At 37.4% G+C, this 22733-nt stretch overlaps 1 protein-coding gene across 1 annotated transcript in view; it reads left to right on the plus strand.

Moving 5' to 3' along the window:
* Nucleotides 1-22733, plus strand: part of LOC309493654 (B-cell receptor CD22-like) — a 265008-nt gene that overhangs the window by 237601 nt on the left and 4674 nt on the right. The window contains exon 10 of the mRNA XM_082162840.1: nucleotides 22318-22575. Coding sequence (XP_082018966.1) covers nucleotides 22318-22575 — 258 coding nt within the window. The remainder of the gene's footprint in view (nucleotides 1-22317; nucleotides 22576-22733) is intronic.

Raw genomic sequence — 22733 nt, forward strand, 5'->3', positions numbered from 1 at the left:
TCTTTAAATCTCCTTTATAAATTATTTACAAAGCATAACTAGTCCTCACTTTAGATGAGCTCGCAAAATAGTGAACTGACCACTACTAAATGCTTTATAACTGCCTGAATCTACTACATTTACTCACACTTTCTAAGTGATCTTATTAATCACTGTAAACACCTAAATAACTGATTTGTAAATAATGCTATACTTCATTTAGAAATGATAAATTGATTTAATAAAGTATGAAAATGCAATTATTAAACACATTATAGATATGCTTCTAACTCAATAATACAGCGTTTAAAGGTGTATTTATAAACTGCTTACTAATGTCTGCTTTATGAATTATGATTTATCTGTTTACCAATGCTTAACTAATTATTAATAGGATGCAGTTTTTATAAAGGGTTACCATATATATTATATTATATTTCTCAAAATATAACTTCAAATTTGCATTTTTTTTTTATTAAAAAAAAAGCATGCCAAGAGGGGATCTGCAACTAAATGTTATAATTATAATGTAATTATTATTATATTAAGATATTAATAATGCGACTGATAGTATTGGCTGCCTATTAATTAAAACATAATTTCTACTCTTAAAAAAAATCAATAGACATGTCCTTATTTTTCTGTTTCCTTTGTTTCTAGGATGTTGATGTACAGAGAAAGTCAGTGTTTGAAATATTGCTCAATTTAAATGCAACCAAACATATGTCGTTCGTTACCATCCAACAGTGGACCTTTCTTTAAGATCTAATTCAAAACTTTTGAGTTGACTTGCTGCATCTGGTCATTTTTAAGAAACAAAAATTAAATCATTTTTTTCATAATATAACTTTAAAAAAATCAAAATTAACAAAATTAAAAAAATTAAACATGCCAAGATTGAATCTCAACTCTGAACGATCTCTACCTATACAACAGTGGACTCACAATAGCCTGCAATGGAACTGTGTGTGTGTGTGTGTGTGTGTGTGTGTGAACAGTTAAGTATGTCTTTATTTTGTAACTATAAGTTATATATATTTATATATAGGCCTTCATAGATACTTTCTATGCTTGGTTATGCAGTCCCTAACAATTTACTTGCCATTGTTATGTGCCATTGCACTCACACATACATGTCTATATTACTAACAGACCAATGTCACTCTACACTGGCCAAGTGAGGACTCAATGAACGATATCTATCTATACAAGTGAGGACTTGAACAGTGTGTGTGTGTGTGTGTGTGTGTGAACAGTGAAGTGAACTGGCAGTGAAGTCTGTCTTCATTATGTATATATAGTATATTATATAGTATATTATATATTATGCCTTTTATCACTCGTTTTGAAAACGATGCCTTTACCATCTGCATGTAAACAACATAAACGTGAATTTGTGAAATTGTTACGTCATTCCAACCCGGTCACACTAAATGCGTCTCTATAGCACACATTGTGTTTATTGTGCAATTTATACGTGCATATGATAGGCATGGGTGGGTTTAGGGTAGGTTTAGTAGTGGTGTGTAATATGTAATATGTATTATATGTTTGGTTAGGATTAGTTTTGTAGGATGTGTGTGTATTACACTCAATAAAGTGCGTATTATATCCATGTAAAAAAATATATTTTCGCGTAAAAATTGCACGATAAACACAATGCGTGCCATAGAGATGCATTTTCATGAGATCAGGCAGGTCATGCACAAGTATATAACATGGTCACATGCGTACTTATCATCACGTGTTCACATGTTCATGAGTATTTGAGTTTTTTTTTTTTTTGACAAAGTAAGAAAGGTTTGGGGTGTGCTTTTAGATGGGCCTTTAAAATTTGACAAACAAATATCTTCAGTAACTGGATCTAGTTTCTATCAACTTCTATTACTTCCCATTTAGACTACAGCAACTCATTGTATTGCGGTATTTCCAAGTCACAAATCGCTCGCCTTCAACTGGTCCAAAATGCTGCAGCAAGATTTATTCACAAAAGTAGTAAATATAATCACATGATGATGATGATACATTTTATTTATATTGCGCTTTTCTGCTTTACATATAGCCTCACATTCAAGCTGGGGGCAAGCTGGGGCCAGTTGTACTGTTAGAGGGGCCAGTTTAGACCTTATTGTTGTCATATCATTTTCTGCACTGCACTATAGGCATTAACAGGCAAAATACCATGATTACCAATCATTCAACAATGTATTTGCATTGCCATTATATTTTTTAAATTTGCATTACATATTCAGAATCAGTCACATTAACTGCATTCTACGATTTTTGTGTTTTTTTTGCAAAAAGATCAGCAAATTCATCTAGATTTAAGGCCTTTGCCCTCCTTGACTCAATACTTAGAACACCTAAATTGCTTAATCTGTCATCTGACATTGTGGACCTGAGATAGGTTTTCACCAGCTTTAGTGCATACAATATAATATACAATTAAATTATGCTTATTTTAAATGTATTGTGCAGGCTAGGTATAAAAAATATAGGAAAAACCATGATAATATGAAACGCTTCAAAACAGAGCGCACAAAGCGCGTATGCGCATCGCGGGTGCAGAATGATGTGCTCAAAGCAACATGGAGTCACAGTGTTCAGCGCTGCACAAGTGCGCATTTAAAAGTTCACGGCACAAAGCGAAGAAATTTCGAGTGCACAAATCCTAGTGTAGCCTATATCTGTCCAACAGTTTATTGATCATTTGTTTCTTCACATAGTGAAGTTTTAAATTCCAGTTATTGTGCGTTTGATGCCGATTCATAGTCCTTGTGGTGTGAACAGGCACACGGTAGCGAGTCGTTTTAAAACAGCAACAAACATAAAATACAAATACACAAAATAAAGTCATTTTATGCAAATCCACAGCCTTTTATCTACAGATCAAGCATTATAATGTGTATATATCATATTGGAGAGAGTTTTACCGTGCATATATATAACATAATATAAATTAACATTACAAAAGTTAATGATAGTACATTTCAAATACCTAAAAATTGACAATTAAGTGATTTTGTTCGAGTCAAAAATATTACTTAACATTAATGAACCAACGGTACACATTTTTTACTTTAGCAATCTTATGGGTTGTGGTCTCTCAGACATTGGCAGTAATAAAAATACAATAAAAACATAGTTTCCCTTTGGACTTAAATTACATATCTTTGTGGTATACGGTAGAAATATTGCACATTTCAGTCTAACTTAGGTTTTTAAAATAAATAACACAGTCTTGGAAATAATATGTAAGCATGTGCAAATAAGCCTGTATAGTAAATCAAGTTCTGTTGGTCTTTGTGTTTAAGTGAGAAATTAATTCATTTAAATTGAAAGATCTCAATGTTTATAAGATCTTTCAATTATGTTTAACAGTTTTGAGCGTATAAAAGAGTGTATAAAAATGGGCTCTGAGTTTTGGCAGAGGTTGTGTCTAAGTGAAATATGTAGTTTGGAAGATGTAGTCACTGAATGCATTAATACAACATTGAATGACACACATTTGCAACACTTCTACAGTAATACCGTAGTAAAATATTTTCAGAATCTAAAAAATTAAATACTATCAAAACAATTAGATGTAGCTGAACACATACAGGTATTAATCTTTCAGTTTCATCACCATCTATAAAAAGGGGAAACTTGGGGGAAATGTGTACTGTACTGTAAACAATGACCATGTGACATAAAATGCTGTGAATTCTGAACAACAGAAAACAGCAGAAATATGTTAGAATTCTACCCGTTATTTGTGTGTTTTTTTATTTAACGTGTGTTTTTGGGGGGTAAAACCTTTTCTAGTGTTCTGGAAGAATGAGTTGATCTGAGAATGAAGTTTCAGTGCATTTTGAATGTGAAATGAACTGCTGTCAAGCTGTAAGTTGGTTTGGAGAAGATATCATGGTTTTTTAACCTGATATCATTTAAGACATCATTTAAGACTGTGGTATAAATGATTGAATGATTTAACCATAACTCATTACTATCCTTGATATTCTAAAATAGGTATTTTTCATGTGTATGTAGACTAGGGTGTGTGATATTGAGTTGTTGCACTTCCCCCCCACACGCAATTTACATATCAATGCAGGAAGGCCTTAAAGGCCAGTGTTTTTCTTAGGTGAGAAAACTGGCCAACAACCCCCAGAGTAGTGTTACCAACATCTGTGCAACTTCTCAAATACACTAGAATAAACTAGAGAAAACGCTGGGATTTACCCTGCCAAATTAAATTAAATTACAGGTTTTTACAATCGCTAAGACACATTTCTCAATATTTAGGTACATTTTCAAAACTCTTCACTCAGTTCTCCTAACCAACTTACAGCTTGACAGCAGTTCATTTCACAATCAAAATGCACTGAAACTTCATGTCTCAGATCAACTCATTCTTCCAGAACATTAGAAAAGGTTTCACCCATACACTTAGTGATACACTTTGTCACACATAAAACAAAAAAACACAAACAACAGGAGCATTACACAATGTTTTCTTTTGTAAAATGCTTTCATAAAACAAGAATGACACTATCTACTGTTTATAATTCACTGCAGTTGATGTTACATAATCCTTTTTGATTACAGCCCAGTTATCCTCTATGATAATATTGAGCAGGTGGATACCTATAAGTATATAGGTGTGGTCATTGATCGTTCATTTACTTGGAAAGCCCACATTGATTATCTTTGTTCAAAATTCCGGCAACGATTGTATTTTTTTAAGAAGACTTAGGCTGTTCGGTGTAAATCAGAGAATTATGCAATTATTTCATTATGCCGTTTTAGGTAGTCTTTTAAATTATAGGATGCAAACTTCATATGGCAATCTTTCGGTCCAATTAAAATCACAGCTTGCATGTCTTGTGAAAACTGCAATGTAAGTTATGGGTGTAAGAGAGTACTCATCACTTCAATCAATTTACGAATCGTGGATTTTTTTAAAAATGCACAGACAATAGTGAGTGATTCAAGCCATGTTTTATTTCCAATGTATCAGCTTCTGCCATCATGGAGACGGTATAGAGTCCCACTGAGTAAGAGTAACCGTTAGAGTATCTATTAATATGTTAAATAGCAAGATGTAGTTATACATATATGTAGTTTTAAACTCTTTTTGGTTTGTGTGTGTATGTATATGTTGTGTACTAATGCAGCTTTGAGTCCAAGACAAATTTCCTGAAAAAGGACAATAAAGTAAAGTATACTAACAAACTAACTTTTTAACATTACTGTACTAAAATATTCCTAAGTTTCCCCTTTTGTATAGATGGTGATGAAAATGAAAGACTAACACTTACATCTAATTATTTTGATATTATTATATTTTAGAATCAGAATATCTATTTCAATGTGATATTACTGAAATTAATTTTTAACAGTTTAACAGTACTATTATTATTAACAGTTTTAAAAAGAGTATGTAAACGTGCAAATTAGCCTGTATAGAACATAAAGTTCTGTTGGTGTTTGTGTTTAAGAATAATTAATGTAAATGGAACAAAATGCATTCAATGACATCTTTCAAAGCAGTGATCCACAGTTTAGCTCACATAGACGGAAGGTGTGATCACTGTGTGAAGAGAGTTTTGAAAAAGTGACTTTAGAATTGGGAAACTTACATTTTATTTGTGTTTGGAATAATCATTAATTTAGTTTCATTGTAAACATAGTGCTAAACAAGTAAACAAGATTTTATATTTAAATATTATATTATAATATATAATACTGATTTCAGAATTGTGCAAGGTGTATTTTCCGGAATCTCTGTGTGAACGGAGCTTATGTGAGCCAAACTGTGGATCATTTATTATTGCTTTGGCAAAACATTTTTTTATTTCTAACTTAACACAAACACCAACAGACATTTATGTTCTATACAGGCCAATTTGCAGATGTTTACATTCTCTAATCAAAACTGATGTTCAAAACCTAATATTTAAATTCTGAATCTAAAAAAAACAAAAACAAAAAAATATATATTTAACTAAACACCTATACAAGTGTTAATCTCAGTTTCATATTTTTGTACAGTATTGTAAACGTGGATAATGTAACATTAACTGCAGTGAACAGTAGATAGTGTAATTCTTGTTTTATTTATTTTTTAAATACATTTTTACAAAAGAAAACTTTACAAAATAAATTTGGCAGGGTAAATACCAGCGTTTTCTCTAGTTTATTCTAGTGTATTTGAGAAGTTGCACAGATATTGGTAACACTACTCTGGGGGTTGTTGGCCAGTTTTCTCACCTAAGAAAAACACTGGCCTTTAAGGCCTTCCTGCATTGATATGTAAATTGCGTGTGGGGGGGAAGTGCAAAAACTCAATATCACACACCCTAGTCTACATACACATGAAAAATACCTATTTTAGAATATCAAGGATAGTAATGAGTTATGGTTAAATCATTCAATCATTTATACCACAGTCTTAAATGATGTCTTAAATGATATCAGGTTAAAAGACCATGATATCTTCTCCAAACCAACTTACAGCTTGACAGCAGTTCATTTCACATTCAAAATGCACTGAAACTTCATTCTCAGATCAACTCATTCTTCCAGAACACTAGAAAAGGTTTTACCCCCCAAAAACACACGTTAAATAAAAAAACACACAAATAACGGGTAGAATTCTAACATATTTCTGCTGTTTTCTGTTGTTCAGAATTCACAGCATTTTATGTCACATGGTCATTGTTTACAGTACAGTACACATTTCCCCCAAGTTTCCCCTTTTTATAGATGGTGATGAAACTGAAAGATTAATACCTGTATGTGTTCAGCTACATCTAATTGTTTTGATAGTATTTAATTTTTTAGATTCTGAAAATATTTTACTACGGTATTACTGTAGAAGTGTTGCAAATGTCTGTGTCATTCAATGTTGTATTAATGCATTCAGTGACTACATCTTCCAAACTACATATTTCACTTAGACACAACCTCTGCCAAAACTCAGAGCCCATTTTTATACACTCTTTTATACGCTCAAAACTATTAAACATAATTGAAAGATCTTATAAACATTGAGATCTTTCAATTTAAATGAATTAATTTCTCACTTAAACACAAAGACCAACAGAACTTGATTTACTATACAGGCTTATTTGCACATGCTTACATATTATTTCCAAGACTGTGTTATTTATTTTAAAAACCTAAGCTAGACTGAAATGTGCAATATTTCTACCGTATACCACAAAGATATGTAATTTAAGTCCAAAGGGAAACTATGTTTTTATTGTATTTTTATTACTGCCAATGTCTGAGAGACCACAACCCATAAGATTGCTAAAGTAAAAAATGTGTACCGTTGGTTCATTAATGTTAAGTAATATTTTTGACTCGAACAAAATCACTTAATTGTCAATTTTTAGGTATTTGAAATGTACTATCATTAACTTTTGTAATGTTAATTTATATTATGTTATATATATGCACGGTAAAACTCTCTCCAATATGATATATACACATTATAATGCTTGATCTGTAGATAAAAGGCTGTGGATTTGCATAAAATGACTTTATTTTGTGTATTTGTATTTTATGTTTGTTGCTGTTTTAAAACGACTCGCTACCGTGTGCCTGTTCACACCACAAGGACTATGAATCGGCATCAAACGCACAATAACTGGAATTTAAAACTTCACTATGTGAAGAAACAAATGATCAATAAACTGTTGGACAGATATAGGCTACACCAGGATTTGTGCACTCGAAATTTCTTCGCTTTGTGCCGTGAACTTTTAAATGCGCACTTGTGCAGCGCTGAACACTGTGACTCCATGTTGCTTTGAGCACATCATTCTGCACCCGCGATGCGCATACGCGCTTTGTGCGCTCTGTTTTGAAGCGTTTCATATTATCATGGTTTTTCCTATATTTTTTATACCTAGCCTGCACAATACATTTAAAATAAGCATAATTTAATTGTATATTATATTGTATGCACTAAAGCTGGTGAAAACCTATCTCAGGTCCACAATGTCAGATGACAGATTAAGCAATTTAGGTGTTCTAAGTATTGAGTCAAGGAGGGCAAAGGCCTTAAATCTAGATGAATTTGCTGATCTTTTTGCAAAAAAAACACAAAAATCGTAGAATGCAGTTAATGTGACTGATTCTGAATATGTAATGCAAATTTAAAAAATATAATGGCAATGCAAATACATTGTTGAATGATTGGTAATCATGGTATTTTGCCTGTTAATGCCTATAGTGCAGTGCAGAAAATGATATGACAACAATAAGGTCTAAACTGGCCCCTCTAACAGTACAACTGGCCCCAGCTTGCCCCCAGCTTGAATGTGAGGCTATATGTAAAGCAGAAAAGCGCAATATAAATAAAATGTATCATCATCATCATGTGATTATATTTACTACTTTTGTGAATAAATCTTGCTGCAGCATTTTGGACCAGTTGAAGGCGAGCGATTTGTGACTTGGAAATACCGCAATACAATGAGTTGCTGTAGTCTAAATGGGAAGTAATAGAAGTTGATAGAAACTAGATCCAGTTACTGAAGATATTTGTTTGTCAAATTTTAAAGGCCCATCTAAAAGCACACCCCAAACCTTTCTTACTTTGTCAAAAAAAAAAAAAAAAAAAAAAAAACTCAAATACTCATGAACATGTGAACACGTGATGATAAGTACGCATGTGACCATGTTATATACTTGTGCATGACCTGCCTGATCTCATGAAAATGCATCTCTATGGCACGCATTGTGTTTATCGTGCAATTTTTACGCGAAAATATATTTTTTTACATGGATATAATACGCACTTTATTGAGTGTAATACACACACATCCTACAAAACTAATCCTAACCAAACATATAATACATATTACATATTACACACCACTACTAAACCTACCCTAAACCCACCCATGCCTATCATATGCACGTATAAATTGCACAATAAACACAATGTGTGCTATAGAGACGCATTTAGTGTGACCGGGTTGGAATGACGTAACAATTTCACAAATTCACGTTTATGTTGTTTACATGCAGATGGTAAAGGCATCGTTTTCAAAACGAGTGATAAAAGGCATAATATATAATATACTATATAATATACTATATATACATAATGAAGACAGACTTCACTGCCAGTTCACTTCACTGTTCACACACACACACACACACACACACTGTTCAAGTCCTCACTTGTATAGATAGATATCGTTCATTGAGTCCTCACTTGGCCAGTGTAGAGTGACATTGGTCTGTTAGTAATATAGACATGTATGTGTGAGTGCAATGGCACATAACAATGGCAAGTAAATTGTTAGGGACTGCATAACCAAGCATAGAAAGTATCTATGAAGGCCTATATATAAATATATATAACTTATAGTTACAAAATAAAGACATACTTAACTGTTCACACACACACACACACACACACACAGTTCCATTGCAGGCTATTGTGAGTCCACTGTTGTATAGGTAGAGATCGTTCAGAGTTGAGATTCAATCTTGGCATGTTTAATTTTTTTAATTTTGTTAATTTTGATTTTTTTAAAGTTATATTATGAAAAAAATGATTTAATTTTTGTTTCTTAAAAATGACCAGATGCAGCAAGTCAACTCAAAAGTTTTGAATTAGATCTTAAAGAAAGGTCCACTGTTGGATGGTAACGAACGACATATGTTTGGTTGCATTTAAATTGAGCAATATTTCAAACACTGACTTTCTCTGTACATCAACATCCTAGAAACAAAGGAAACAGAAAAATAAGGACATGTCTATTGATTTTTTTTAAGAGTAGAAATTATGTTTTAATTAATAGGCAGCCAATACTATCAGTCGCATTATTAATATCTTAATATAATAATAATTACATTATAATTATAACATTTAGTTGCAGATCCCCTCTTGGCATGCTTTTTTTTTAATAAAAAAAAAATGCAAATTTGAAGTTATATTTTGAGAAATATAATATAATATATATGGTAACCCTTTATAAAAACTGCATCCTATTAATCATTAGTTAAGCATTGGTAAACAGATAAATCATAATTCATAAAGCAGACATTAGTAAGCAGTTTATAAATACACCTTTAAACGCTGTATTATTGAGTTAGAAGCATATCTATAATGTGTTTAATAATTGCATTTTCATACTTTATTAAATCAATTTATCATTTCTAAATGAAGTATAGCATTATTTACAAATCAGTTATTTAGGTGTTTACAGTGATTAATAAGATCACTTAGAAAGTGTGAGTAAATGTAGTAGATTCAGGCAGTTATAAAGCATTTAGTAGTGGTCAGTTCACTATTTTGCGAGCTCATCTAAAGTGAGGACTAGTTATGCTTTGTAAATAATTTATAAAGGAGATTTAAAGACTCAGTTATCTTCTAAACAGAAAAAGGAAACAAACACAACACAATAGAGAACATAGAAATATTAACAGCCTTTAAATCTCCTTTATAAATGCTTTACAAGGCATAACTAGTCCTCACTTTAGATGAGCTCACAAAAACTCGTTTTCAAAAGCGTTCATTGTCAGGCCCCCAAAATGGCATTTTCGTTGAAATGAACGGCCAAAACGTTTTCAGTTTTCAGTTGAAAATGATGTCGTGTAAACAGACCCTAAAGCGTGTATTATTTATTGCACTTTAGTTTTTCGACATAACATTTTGGGATTGACCTCCAAAATCTTTACAGTGTGTTTGTGATGGCAAGAAATGTACAAAGCAGCCAAACACGTATCGTTCTTTACCATCCAACTGGGGACGCGAAGTTCATTTTGATTAATAAAATCATTATTCACTGTATAAAGTATGCTTTACGCTATACTAAATATAGGTCACTATAGTGACCTGAAATCGTTACCTTACAGAGCTATTTCTGTTTGATTAATCCTATAAACCCTAAAGGGACTGCATAACCAAACATAGAAAGTATCTATGAAGAGAGAAAATAAGTGTTAAATAAAATAAACAAATATTATGACTGATAAAAGGCATAATATATAATATACTATATAATATACTATATATACATAATGAAGACAGACTTCACTGCCAGTTCACTTCACTGTTCACACACACACACACACACACACACACTGTTCAAGTCCTCACTTGTATAGATAGACATCGTTCATTGAGTCCTCACTTGGCCAGTGTAGAGCGACATTGGTCTGTTAGTAATATAGACATGTATGTGTGAGTGCAATGGCACATAACAATGGCAAGTAAATTGTTAGGGACTGCATAACCAAGCATAGAAAGTATCTATGAAGGCCTATATATAAATATATATAACTTATAGTTACAAAATAAAGACATACTTAACTATTCACACACACACACACACAGTTCCATTGCAGGCTATTGTGAGTCCACTGTTGTATAGGTAGAGATCGTTCAGAGTTGAGATTCAATCTTGGCATGTTTATTTTTTTTAATTTTAATTTTTTTAAAAGTTATATTATGAAAAAAATGATTTCATTTTTGTTTCTTCAAAATGACCAGATGCAGCAAGTCAACTCAAAAGTTTTGAATTAGATCTTAAAGAAAGGTCCACTGTTGGATGGTAACGAACGACATATATTTGGTTGCATTTAAATTGAGCAATATTTCAAACACTGACTTTCTCTGTACATCAACATCCTAGAAACAAAGGAAACAGAAAAATAAGGACATGTCTATTGATTTTTTTTTTTTTTTTTTTTTTGTAGAAATGATGTTTTAATTAATAGGCAGCCAATACTATCTGTCGCATTATTAATACCTTTATAATATAATAATAATTACATTATAATTATAACATTGAGTTGTAGATCCCCTCTTGGCATGTTTTTTTTATTTTATTTTTTATAAAAAAAATGCATATTTGAAGTTATATTCTGAAAAATATTATATAATATATATATGGTAACCCTTTATAATAACTGCATTTAATGAATCATTAGTTAAGCATTAGTAAACAGTTAAATCATAATTCATAAAGCAGACATTAATAAGCCGTTTATAAATACAGCTTTAAATGCTGTATTATTGATTTATAAGGATATCTATAATGTGTTTAATAATTGTATTTTCATACTTTATTAATTATCAATTTATCATTTCTAAATGAAGTATAGCATTATTTACAAAGCAGTTATTTAGGAGTTGTCAGTGATTAATAAGATCACTTAGAAAGTGTGAGTAAATGTAGTAGATTCAGGGAGTTATAAAGCATTTAGTAGTGGTCAGTTCACTATTTTGTGAGCAAAAGTGAGGACTAGTTATGCCTAGTAAAGCATTTATAAAGGAGATTTAAAGACTCAGTTATCTTCTAAACAGAAAAAGGAAACAAACACAACACAACACAGTGATAGAGAACATAGAAATATTAACAGCCTTTAAATCTCCTACATAACTAGCATAACTAGTCCTCACTTTAGATGAGCTCACAAAAAATTGTGAACTGACCTCTACTAAATGCTTTATAACTACCTGAACTACAGTAAAAATTTATATTAATAAAGCATTTATTAACACACTAAGTAACTATTACTATATGTCTGAATAATAAGTGTATGATGTATGAATGTACATTGAATTAGTTTAATCATTTACTCACACTTTCTAAGGGATCTTATGAACCACTGACAACTCCTAAATAACTGCTTTGTAAATGATGCTATACTTCATTTAGAAATGATAAATTGATCATTAATAAAGTATGAAAATACAATTATTAAACACATTATAGATATGCTTTTAAAACAGGAATAAAGCATTTATAACTGCATTTATATACTGCTTATTAGTGTATATTAATGCTTTATAAATGAATTAACTCTTTACTAATGCTTAACTAATGATTAATAGCGTGCAGTTATTATAAAGTGTTACTGAAGCAGTTAAACAGCAGCTCTACAGTCTTGGAGCCTCTCAAGGACAGCAGCCATTCAGACAATAGAGAAGTGTGAACGGCGTGTGTTAATGGGCCACTGCAGTTCCTGCTCCAGCCTACAGGAGCGCTGCTGAGTATGGACTTAAACACACACACACATGTAAGTCCCCACTTGGTCAAAAATGTACAAAATTAACCAGAGCGTGTTTTGGCTGATTTTAACATGTTTTAAAGCATGACCAACAGGGGACTTGAAAAATGTCCCCACTTGGCTCGACGGTCCCCTGTTAGTGAGTGTGTAACGACACCAAGGTCCCCAGTTAGATAGATAGACGAGTACACACACACACACACACACACACACACACACACACACACACACACACAAAAAAATACAATCAGGTACAAATAATGAACTTTTAATATATTAATTATACTTTTAATAACAATACTTTTCACACATTACAAAGAATACATTTCTGAATTTATGATTTATAAAAATGTTTTAACCACTATTTTTAAGACTGCCCCTCCCCAACACCCGTGGGACACTTGCCATTATACATTTATAACAATAATATCTTAGTCTAACTAAAGTAATCTTGACAAACTATATAGTATTTGAAAGAGTTCAGACTGTAGTTTTCATATTTGGCGACTGATTTTCTAAAGATGTGGTGCCTAATTATAACACACGCTCTCATTCGTTACGTATGGTTTTATATGTTTTAGAGATTGAATTCAAATCAAATATTAACATTACTACCCAAACTACTTCTGAATAGGATGTCTACTTCATAAATATTTTTTTAAAGTATGGAAATATATGGTTAAGATCACTCAATCCATATGGAAATCGAAGAGTCCTTATATGGTCTGGGTGTCATCTAGTGGAAAAGTTTGGAACTGCGCTAAAAAAATAATATCAACCTAAACTGTGTCACAAATTTTCGGCCAGTGCATCCGTTTAACCTCAGTGGACGTATAGGCCCCTTGTTCTGCATGTGGAGATCACAGTCCTCCTGGCGAAGGACGTGATCGAGCCGGTCCCTCCAGCCGATGTGAGGTCAGGGTTTAACAGCCCCTACTTCACTGTTCCCACGAAGAGTGGTGGTTTTGAATCGGCCCTTCAAAAGCTTCTGATCAAAATGTTAACACAGAAACACCTTTTCAAATGTATTCGCCCCTAAGATTAGTTCGTAGCGATCGACCTGAAAGACGTGTACTTTAATGTCTCAATTCTCCCTCGACACAGACCGTTCCTAAGCTTTGCGTTCAAGGGACGGGCATACCAGTACAAAGTCCTCTCCTTCGGACTGTCCCTGTCACCATGGGTTTTTACGAAGGTCGCTGAGGCCATATCCTATGATCCTATGGTGCGTTCAAGTCCTCCTGGGAAGTTCGTATTTACGAAGTGGGAAGTTGTGTTTAAGACGTCATGTGCGTTAAAGTCACTTTCGTCAGAGTAAGATGCCGGTGTACTTTCTCTTAACTAGTTACACAAGAATACAGCAAGGTTCTTAAACTCTAGTTCTAGAAAATGAAGAACAAAGAAATGTGCATCAGGTGTGTACTGCATTGATACATATAGATAAATATAGATAAATATATTTCATACATTATAGCATATTATAATACAACTTATTAGGCCTATATATTTATAGAATAGCAAAGTAGGCCTAATCAATATACAAGACTGAACCACAGATGTGAAATATAAAGGCTATCATGATCATGTTTAGTTTATAATACGGATTATTTTTTAACTTAAACAAATACAACATATAACATTAAAAACTCATCGGCTTAGACTGCATTTGAAGAAAAATAAACACAACACAACAAATTTTTACATTTCCCGCTGTTGTCACTTGTCATCATCGTTGCTACGATACGTGACTCACAATGACTGAAACGACCAATTAAAAGGGCATTCTCTGATGATGTTCCAAGATGTTAAAAACGATACGCTGATCATAGACAAACCGGGGGAGAAATTAGTATCTACCGCACCGTCGGGTTTTTTTTCTTATCATAGCCTACAAATGTCTTCGTTCATAGTCTAGCTATGTGTCTGTCATGGATTTGCACTGAATTGATTCTCAAAAATACGGAACAAAGTGCGTTCCGTATCAGTTCAATACGGAACAAGACTTTTATGTGTCAAATACGGGACGATTCCGTATTATACGGCACGGTTGGCAACCCTAGTTGGCAGTGCCTGTACACAACCATCATAAAATGATAAAAATCCATCCAGTGTTTTTTTTTTAAATCTCCTTATATGTTTTACACTCTCTGAAATCAAGCCGTTCGATTTTGTGACGTCACAAAATCGACGCCCCTCCCACGATTGTTGATTGACAGCAGCGTTTCAACACAGACCCGCCCTCGCTCGGGAGCGAGCTGTCTGTCATCACAGTGCATTGTTGATATGCTGGAGCAGAATGGCGTCTAAGCGATTGTGGTGTTCTGTTCTTGGGTGTAATAAGGAACACAGCAGTCATTTTGATGTTCCTAAATCCGAACCGCTGAAGACACAGTGGCTGAGTTTGTTTTCGAAGGGAATATTCCCTAAGATCAACGTCAATGCTTTCATGTTTGCGCGAATCATTTCACCAGACTGCTTTACAAACGAGGTCAATATAAAGCTGGTTCCCTTTCAAGGGAACTCGAGCTGCGTCGAGATGCGATGGGAACGCCCTGCGTGATTGCGTCGTGAAGCACGTGTATAATCAGTCCAATGGAAAGACGAGACGTCATAGGCGGGTGACGTCATCGACCAGGAAACTATAAGGCAGCCCCGCTGACACAGATCGCGTCAGCTTCGCGTCAGTTGTGTTGTTCCCTACCCACGTTATATCACGGGTGGGGACACACACTTCAGCTTTGTGTTGCTTGTTTGGGAGTGGAGCATGCCAACAGTCAGTTCTCGAGGGGGCTGACTGTGAGCATTGCGAGAAGCTGTCCGTAAGGACGCTCCGCTCCCGCCGGCCGTTCTTCGAGGAGGACGGTTCGGTGCGCGCTCCCCGAGGCGCGGGTCCCGCTGCTGCCGAGGCACGGCGTCGACGCGCATCTTGGGGATCGCGAATGGATCGAACAGCGGGGTTTGAGACGGGCCCCGCCCTATCTCTGCCTTCACCTGTTAGATCCAGTGCCTTATCTCGGGGAAAATCCTCCCCGGGATGAGGCACTCATGCTGCGATTTCCAGTTCAGAGGAATTGGTATCGTTAGTGTTTTTGTTAAGAGAACAAAACAATTAAAAATATAAAGAATAAAGCAGATGTTTATGCGTTTTCAATAAATAAATAAGTCAGCTCATAACTCTGTTGAATAAAGAGGAGAAAAAGAAAATACATTTTTAAAAGGAGGTTTTATCTAGTGCTGTTGCTAAGTTAAATATTACTGGCCAGCCGGTTATTATGAGAGTGAAAATATAAGGAAAACTCTATATCTCAGCCTCCTCGTCAGGGAATGCCGTTTTTTCCCTATCTCCACACTGAGGTGTCGAGATCGTGGAATAAACCGGTTTCTATTTATGTGTTTAATCCCCAAACTTCTACTATAGTAATGTTATGGGTATTAAGTATCATGGTATGACAGTGCCTCGAGTTTAAGAGACGCTTGTGAGCTATCTCTCTCCCAGGTCGGCGTCATCATAACCCCGATGTTACCCACCAGCCATCATAAAAATAGATGAATATTATAAAAAAAGGCAGCGCTGGTGGGTAAAGTATATAAGGACATGGATGAATGTGAGGATGTTAGCACTGACGCTATTCGAGAATTGCGTCGCGCAACAGATAACTATACCGGGGAGGGACGGTTTCGAGAAATCGTTTCTCCTCGGCGTCCTCTGGGGGGCGACTCTCTGAGGAGGGACTTTAAAAGGTTGTTTTCCTGCTGGTGGCCACAGAGTGATATATATATATATATATATATATAGTTTTTCTGATGTAAAGAAAAATAAAGATAAAATATGTCTTTTCTTCTGGACGCTCTGCTTTCAATAAAACGAAGAATAAATTATTCAACGGCGTTCCAGAGGTTTCTTCCTCACCGATCTAATGTTCCTGAGACTGCTGGGCGGGAGCAGTCTCAGCCTCCTAAAGCTCCTCGCAGCATAAATAAAATGCAGCAAAACAGAGCGTCGCCATTCGGGCTCATCCACAATCGAGGGGGACCTGGGTGGCGGTCGCAGTCTAGCCAGTTAGAGATATGCAAGATCTGAGGACTGTTTTATCTCTAAAATAGCTTGGATGAAGAAGCCCTGACACAGAGGCTGCAGGCTTCTGAGGGTGGCCCCCTCCGGTTTTGAGAAATCGTTTCTCCTCGGCGCCCTCTGGGGTGTGACTCTCTGAGGAGGGTTGCAACGCTGACAGTTCGGTTTTTCTGCCGGTTCGCCGTTTCAGGACACCGAGGTGTCAGCGTCCCCAAACGATCCTCCGAGGAGGGTCGTAGAGCAGTCATTTCGGTTTCCCTGCCGGTTCACCGTTTCAGGGCGCCGAGGTGCCTGCTTTTTTCCAGCGATCCTCCGAGGAGGGTCGTTGGAACAAAGCTAGTTAGAGGTAGGCAAGATCTGAGGACTGTCGCTATCTCTATTAAAACTTAGACAAGAAGTCCTGACGCTGAGGTTATCAGGCTTCTGAAGGTTCCTCCGGGGCAGGGACGGTTTTGAGAAATCGTTTCTCCTCGGCACCCTCTGGGGTGCGACTCTCTGAGGAGGGTCGCAGCGCTGCCAGTTCGGTTGTTCCCTGCCGGTTCTCCGTTCAGGGCACCGAGGTGTCAGCGTCCCCATACGATCCTCCGAGGAGTGGCGTAGAACGGTCAGTTCGGTTGTTCCCTGCCGGTTCGCCGCTTCAGGGCACCAAAGTGACTGTTCAACCAAATCCAGAGGCCAGTCTCGAGAGACTGGTTCTCCTAGTAGAATTTCTGGCAGCGTGGAAACTACTGCCATATATTTCTCAGTGGGTCCTGCACACTATAGAAAAGGGTTCAGAATTCAGTTCGGTTCTCGTCCGCACAGATTTCTAGAGGTCCTCCCCACAGTGGTGGACCCCGAGCAGGCTCTGGTTATGGAGCAGGAAGTACTGATACTTCTGCAAAAGGAGCTATAGAAGGGGTTCCTCCTCCCAGCAGACAGTCAGGGTTTTACAGCCGTTACTTCATTGTTCCGAAAGAGGGTGAGGAGTTGCTTCCTATTCTAGACCTGCGTCAATTAAACAGCTGGTTTCAGAATCTCAAGTTCAAAGTATGCTTACGCTAATATGATTGTGTAACAGATTCAGTCCGAGGACTGGTTTGTCACAATAGACTTGAAGGACGCGTACTTCCATGTATCTATCCATCCTCATCACAGGAAGTTCCTGAGGTTTGCTTTCGGGGGCGAAGCATACCAGTATTGGGTTCTTCCCTTCGGCCTAGGTTTATCACCCTGCATCTTTACAAAATGCGTGGATGCAGCTCTGGCTCCTCTGAGACTCCAGGGCATTCGCGTATTAAATTCTCGACGATTGGTTGATTTTAGCTCAGTCCGAGCAGTTGGCAGTTCGGCATCGAGATGTCGTTCTGTCTCACATAAAGAGGATGGGGTTGTGGCTCAACGCCAAGAAGAGTGTGCTCCTCCCAGCTCAGAGGACCACTTTTCTGGGTGTTTTATGGGATTCGACAATAATGCAAGCACGTCTGTCTCCTACACGTATTTCTGCAATTCTCACAGCCGTAAAGGGGTAAAACTAGGCCAGTCACTCACTGTGAAACAGTTTCAGAGACTGTTGGGGCTCATGGCAGCTGCGTCCAACGTAATCACTTTTGGCCTTTTGTACATGAGACCTTTGCAATGGTGGCTCAGGATCAAGGGGTTTTCTCCGAGGGGAAATCCATTTCGCACGATCAAGGTCACGCGGCGATGCCTTCGTGCCTTGGTCATGTGGAAGAAACCTTGGTTCCTCGCCCAGGGCCCAGTGCTGGGGGCTTCTTGTCGACGCGTAACGCTTTCGACGGATGCTTCCCTGACGGGATGGGGGGCGGTCATGAGTGGCCGCTCGGCGAAAGGTCTTTTGCAGGACCATCAACGTTCTTGGCACATAAATCGGCTAGAAATGATGGCGGTATTTCAAGCTCTCAAATACTTCCTGCCAGACCTGAGAGGTCACCATGTGCTTGTCCTTCCGGACAACACACTGATGGTCTCGTATATCAGAGCAGATATCCTGTTGAGGCAGGGGCTGAGGCCCGGGAAATGGAGACTTCACCCCAAGGTGGTGGAGCTCCTTTGGGAGAACTTCGGTCAAAACTCAAGTCTACCTTTCGCATCGTTTTATACAACGCATTGCCCTATGTGGTTCTCCCTGACACATCCAGCTCTGCTTGAACTGGATGCAACGTATTAGGTGTGGTCGAGGCTACACCTGTACGCATTTCCCGATATCTTTGCTCCCGGGAGTTACTCTCATCCGGAGTTATGGATACTATGGGCTCGGCCTCTGAGGGGGCCCAGCTCATAGATGCAGGTCTCTCGACTGAGGTCGTGGAGAACATACTCCAGTCTAGAGCTCCCTCCACGAGAAGACTGAATATCTGAATCTTGCTATCTGCCCTATGGTACAGTACTTGATTTCTGCAATGAATGTTTCTTTGCTGGGTTATCTCTGAGGAGAGATTCTTATTTCGTCTTCTCCGTGGTACATGAGGCTGAGGCCTGCACGTACTTGGATTTGCACCTGGTATGGTGATAGTCTTTCTTCACCCCTTGCCGGGTTGTATTCCTAGGTCCCTACTAAATTTGCGGGTCATTTGTGCTGCAGGCCTTCTGTCCTCCACCTCCAGATCAGGAAAAACTTAATCTGTTATGCCCTGTCTGGGCTTTGGATGCTTATGTCCACAGAGCTGCCCTGTGGTGTGTATCTATAAGAGCAGTTATTTGTCTGCTTCGGGTTACCTAAGATAGGTTGCCCTGCATCTAAACAGATAATGAGCAAGTGAGTAGTTGAGGCTATCTCACTTGCTTATGAAGCGGCCGGACAGCCTTCACCTTTGGCTGTCCCGGCCCATTCTACCAGGAGTATGGCTGCCTCTAAGGCTTTATTATCAGGAGTTTCACTCTATGACATCTGTAATGCGGCAGGCAGGTCCTCACCGCATACATTTGTTAGATTTTATGACTTGGACCTAGGCTCCACTCCAGGGTCTAGGGTCATTGTTTACTAGTATGCGCATGGTCTTCATACAGAACAGGCATTTGTCATATGGCGTCGAGGGTATAGGGTTCCCACCGCGTCTCGACGCAGCTCGAGTTCCCTTGAAAGGGAACGTCTCAGGTTATGTATGTAACCCTGGTTCCCTGAGAGGGAACGAGACGCTGCGTCGCCTTGCCATACTCCCTGCATGCCTGTGATCGACTTGCTTCGGCTTTTCAGAAGCTAACGCGATCTGTGTCAGCGGGGCTGCCTTATAGTTTCCTGGTCGATGACGTCACCCGCCTATGACGTCTCGTCTTTCCATTGGACTGATTATACATGTGCTTCACGACGCAATCACGCAGGGCGTTCCCACCGCGTCTTGACGCAGCGTCTCGTTCCCTCTCAGGGAACCAGGGTTACATACGTAACCTGAGACGTTTTGCTAAGAAGCTGCTCTTGAAAAAAGGATCGGTACCAACTATTCGTGTTCCTGCTGCACCTCCAGAAGAACTGAAGTGAGTGTAACGTTTTATTAACCTTTATATTAATCTTTATATTAATCTTTGCAAATCGCTTGCTGCACCCGGCATGTTTTCTATGTACGATGTTCTCAATATAATTCATAATCCCACGTTTATAATGAACAACGCGTTATGGTTATTGTGTTATTGTGTTACAAACAGTGTGCGCACAGAACAGAGGGGCGGGGTGAGCAAAGCTCATTATCATTTAAAGACACATGCACTTAAACGGCGTGCTGAAAACAGAGCTGTTTTTGACCAGGTAAGATGAGTGTTTTCTTACAATACTAATGAGAATTTTTAATTAAAGTATATTACAAACTTTTAATTTAGACCCTAAAGAATCATATTAGCTTGTACAAAAATGGCATTATATGACCCCTTTAAAGAAAATCCCGAGCTTCCCACTCTTTCGGGATACGAAAATACGATCTTTACGAGATGACTTGAACGCACAACAACGAGTAGGCACGCTTTCCCAGTGTTATCCAATATCCTCACTGTGTGGGAACAAGTAGGAACAGCAGTGATTGACTTCTCTGTGTAAAGCCCTCTCCTTCTCCAAGGGTGCGGGGGATCAGGCGGTTTACACGAGGCGCTGGAAGACACAGTGTTTGTGGCGTTTTTCTTAGGGATCCCAATTCATCAGTCACTGATGTAACTCATAGTGATGACCGAATGGGAACGTCTAGGTTACTAATGTAACTCCTGTTCCCTGAAGGAGAGAAGGGAGAAGTGACGTCCCTTTGCCACAATCCCTGTGTTCACCGCTGAGTAACCGAGCACCACTACAGGGGGTGGAACTGAGACACGAGGAAAGGAAACGAGGAAACACAAATAAGAAATGAGAAGCACCCTATTTGTATATTGGAATATTCTTGATCACTGGAGCGTCACTTCAAAGCGTCAACAGCTGTGATCAAGAGATCTGCCCTTATGTTGTTAAAGTTTGGTTATTTAAGAAATTCATACATAACAAAGATAAAGCAATAAGCCCTGTTGATATATGTTTGATATATAATTAATTTAAACTGCAAAGGTAAAGCATAAATAAAAATGATTGTGACATGTGAAGGGAATAGAGAGAATTGAGATGTCCTTCAAGATGCTGAGTTTGATCAGTTTCTGGGTCACAGGCTGGAGGACGGAGGACGGAGGAGCGAGGAAAAGAAGTAGCATCAAAATTGAGTATTGAGAAGCACCCATAAACTTTCCCTCGATTCCTCCGTCTTCATTTTCTTTCCTTGCAACCTTCCCTCACATCCTACAGAGGGATGTGTTTTAGCCATAATCAGTGAAAAATTAAACTGGGTTGTTTGCTGAAATTGTCCAATAATAACCAACTGCAGCCTTTCCTAGAACATTTTCCACCAGCCGTCTCTGATAAATGCTTTTACCTGACATCTATAGATCCTCCAGTGAAACCTGTGATCTCCATCAGTCCATCTGGTGTAATAGTGGAGGGAGATTCAGTGACTCTGAACTGCATCAGTGACTCAAACCCTCCTGCAGAAATCAGCTGGTTTAAAGGAGGAAGGAATAGTTTGCAATCTGGTGAAACCTACAGCATCACTAATTTTAAGTCTGAGTCGAGCGGAGACTATCATTGCTCTGCTAGAAATAAACATGGATCTCAGACTTCTGCTGCTGTGAATGTGAATATCATGTGTAAGTCTGCTTTTATTTTTAGCAGTTCTGGAAGATTATTTGTGCAATAATTTGTCTCACTGCATGTCATTTTACACTTTTTATCTTTACAGATCCTCCCAGAAACGTCTCAGTGTCCATCAGTCCATCTGGTGTAATAGTGGAGGGAGATTCAGTGACTCTGAACTGCATCAGTGACTCAAACCCTCCTGCTCTGAACTTCAGCTGGATTAAAGGAGGAACGATTGTAGGATCTGGAAGAATCTACAGCATCTCAAAGATCAGCTCTGATGACAGTGGAGAATACAAGTGCAAGTCCATCAATAAACATGGAGAGAAATACTCAGATGCTGTGACTTTAAACGTCATGTGTGAGTAAATGATGGTTCAGTAACTGTGATCAACAAATTAGTGGATTAACAAATGCAAAACATGAGTATAGAGTTAATTTTGTGACATTAAATCCTCTAAACGTGATTAAATCCTCTGTGATGTCAAGTTTAATATGATTGTTAGTGATATCAATATT

The sequence above is a fragment of the Leuciscus leuciscus genome (genome assembly GCF_965113295.1).
Source record: "Leuciscus leuciscus genome assembly, chromosome: 3".
NCBI lineage: Eukaryota > Metazoa > Chordata > Actinopteri > Cypriniformes > Leuciscidae > Leuciscus > Leuciscus leuciscus.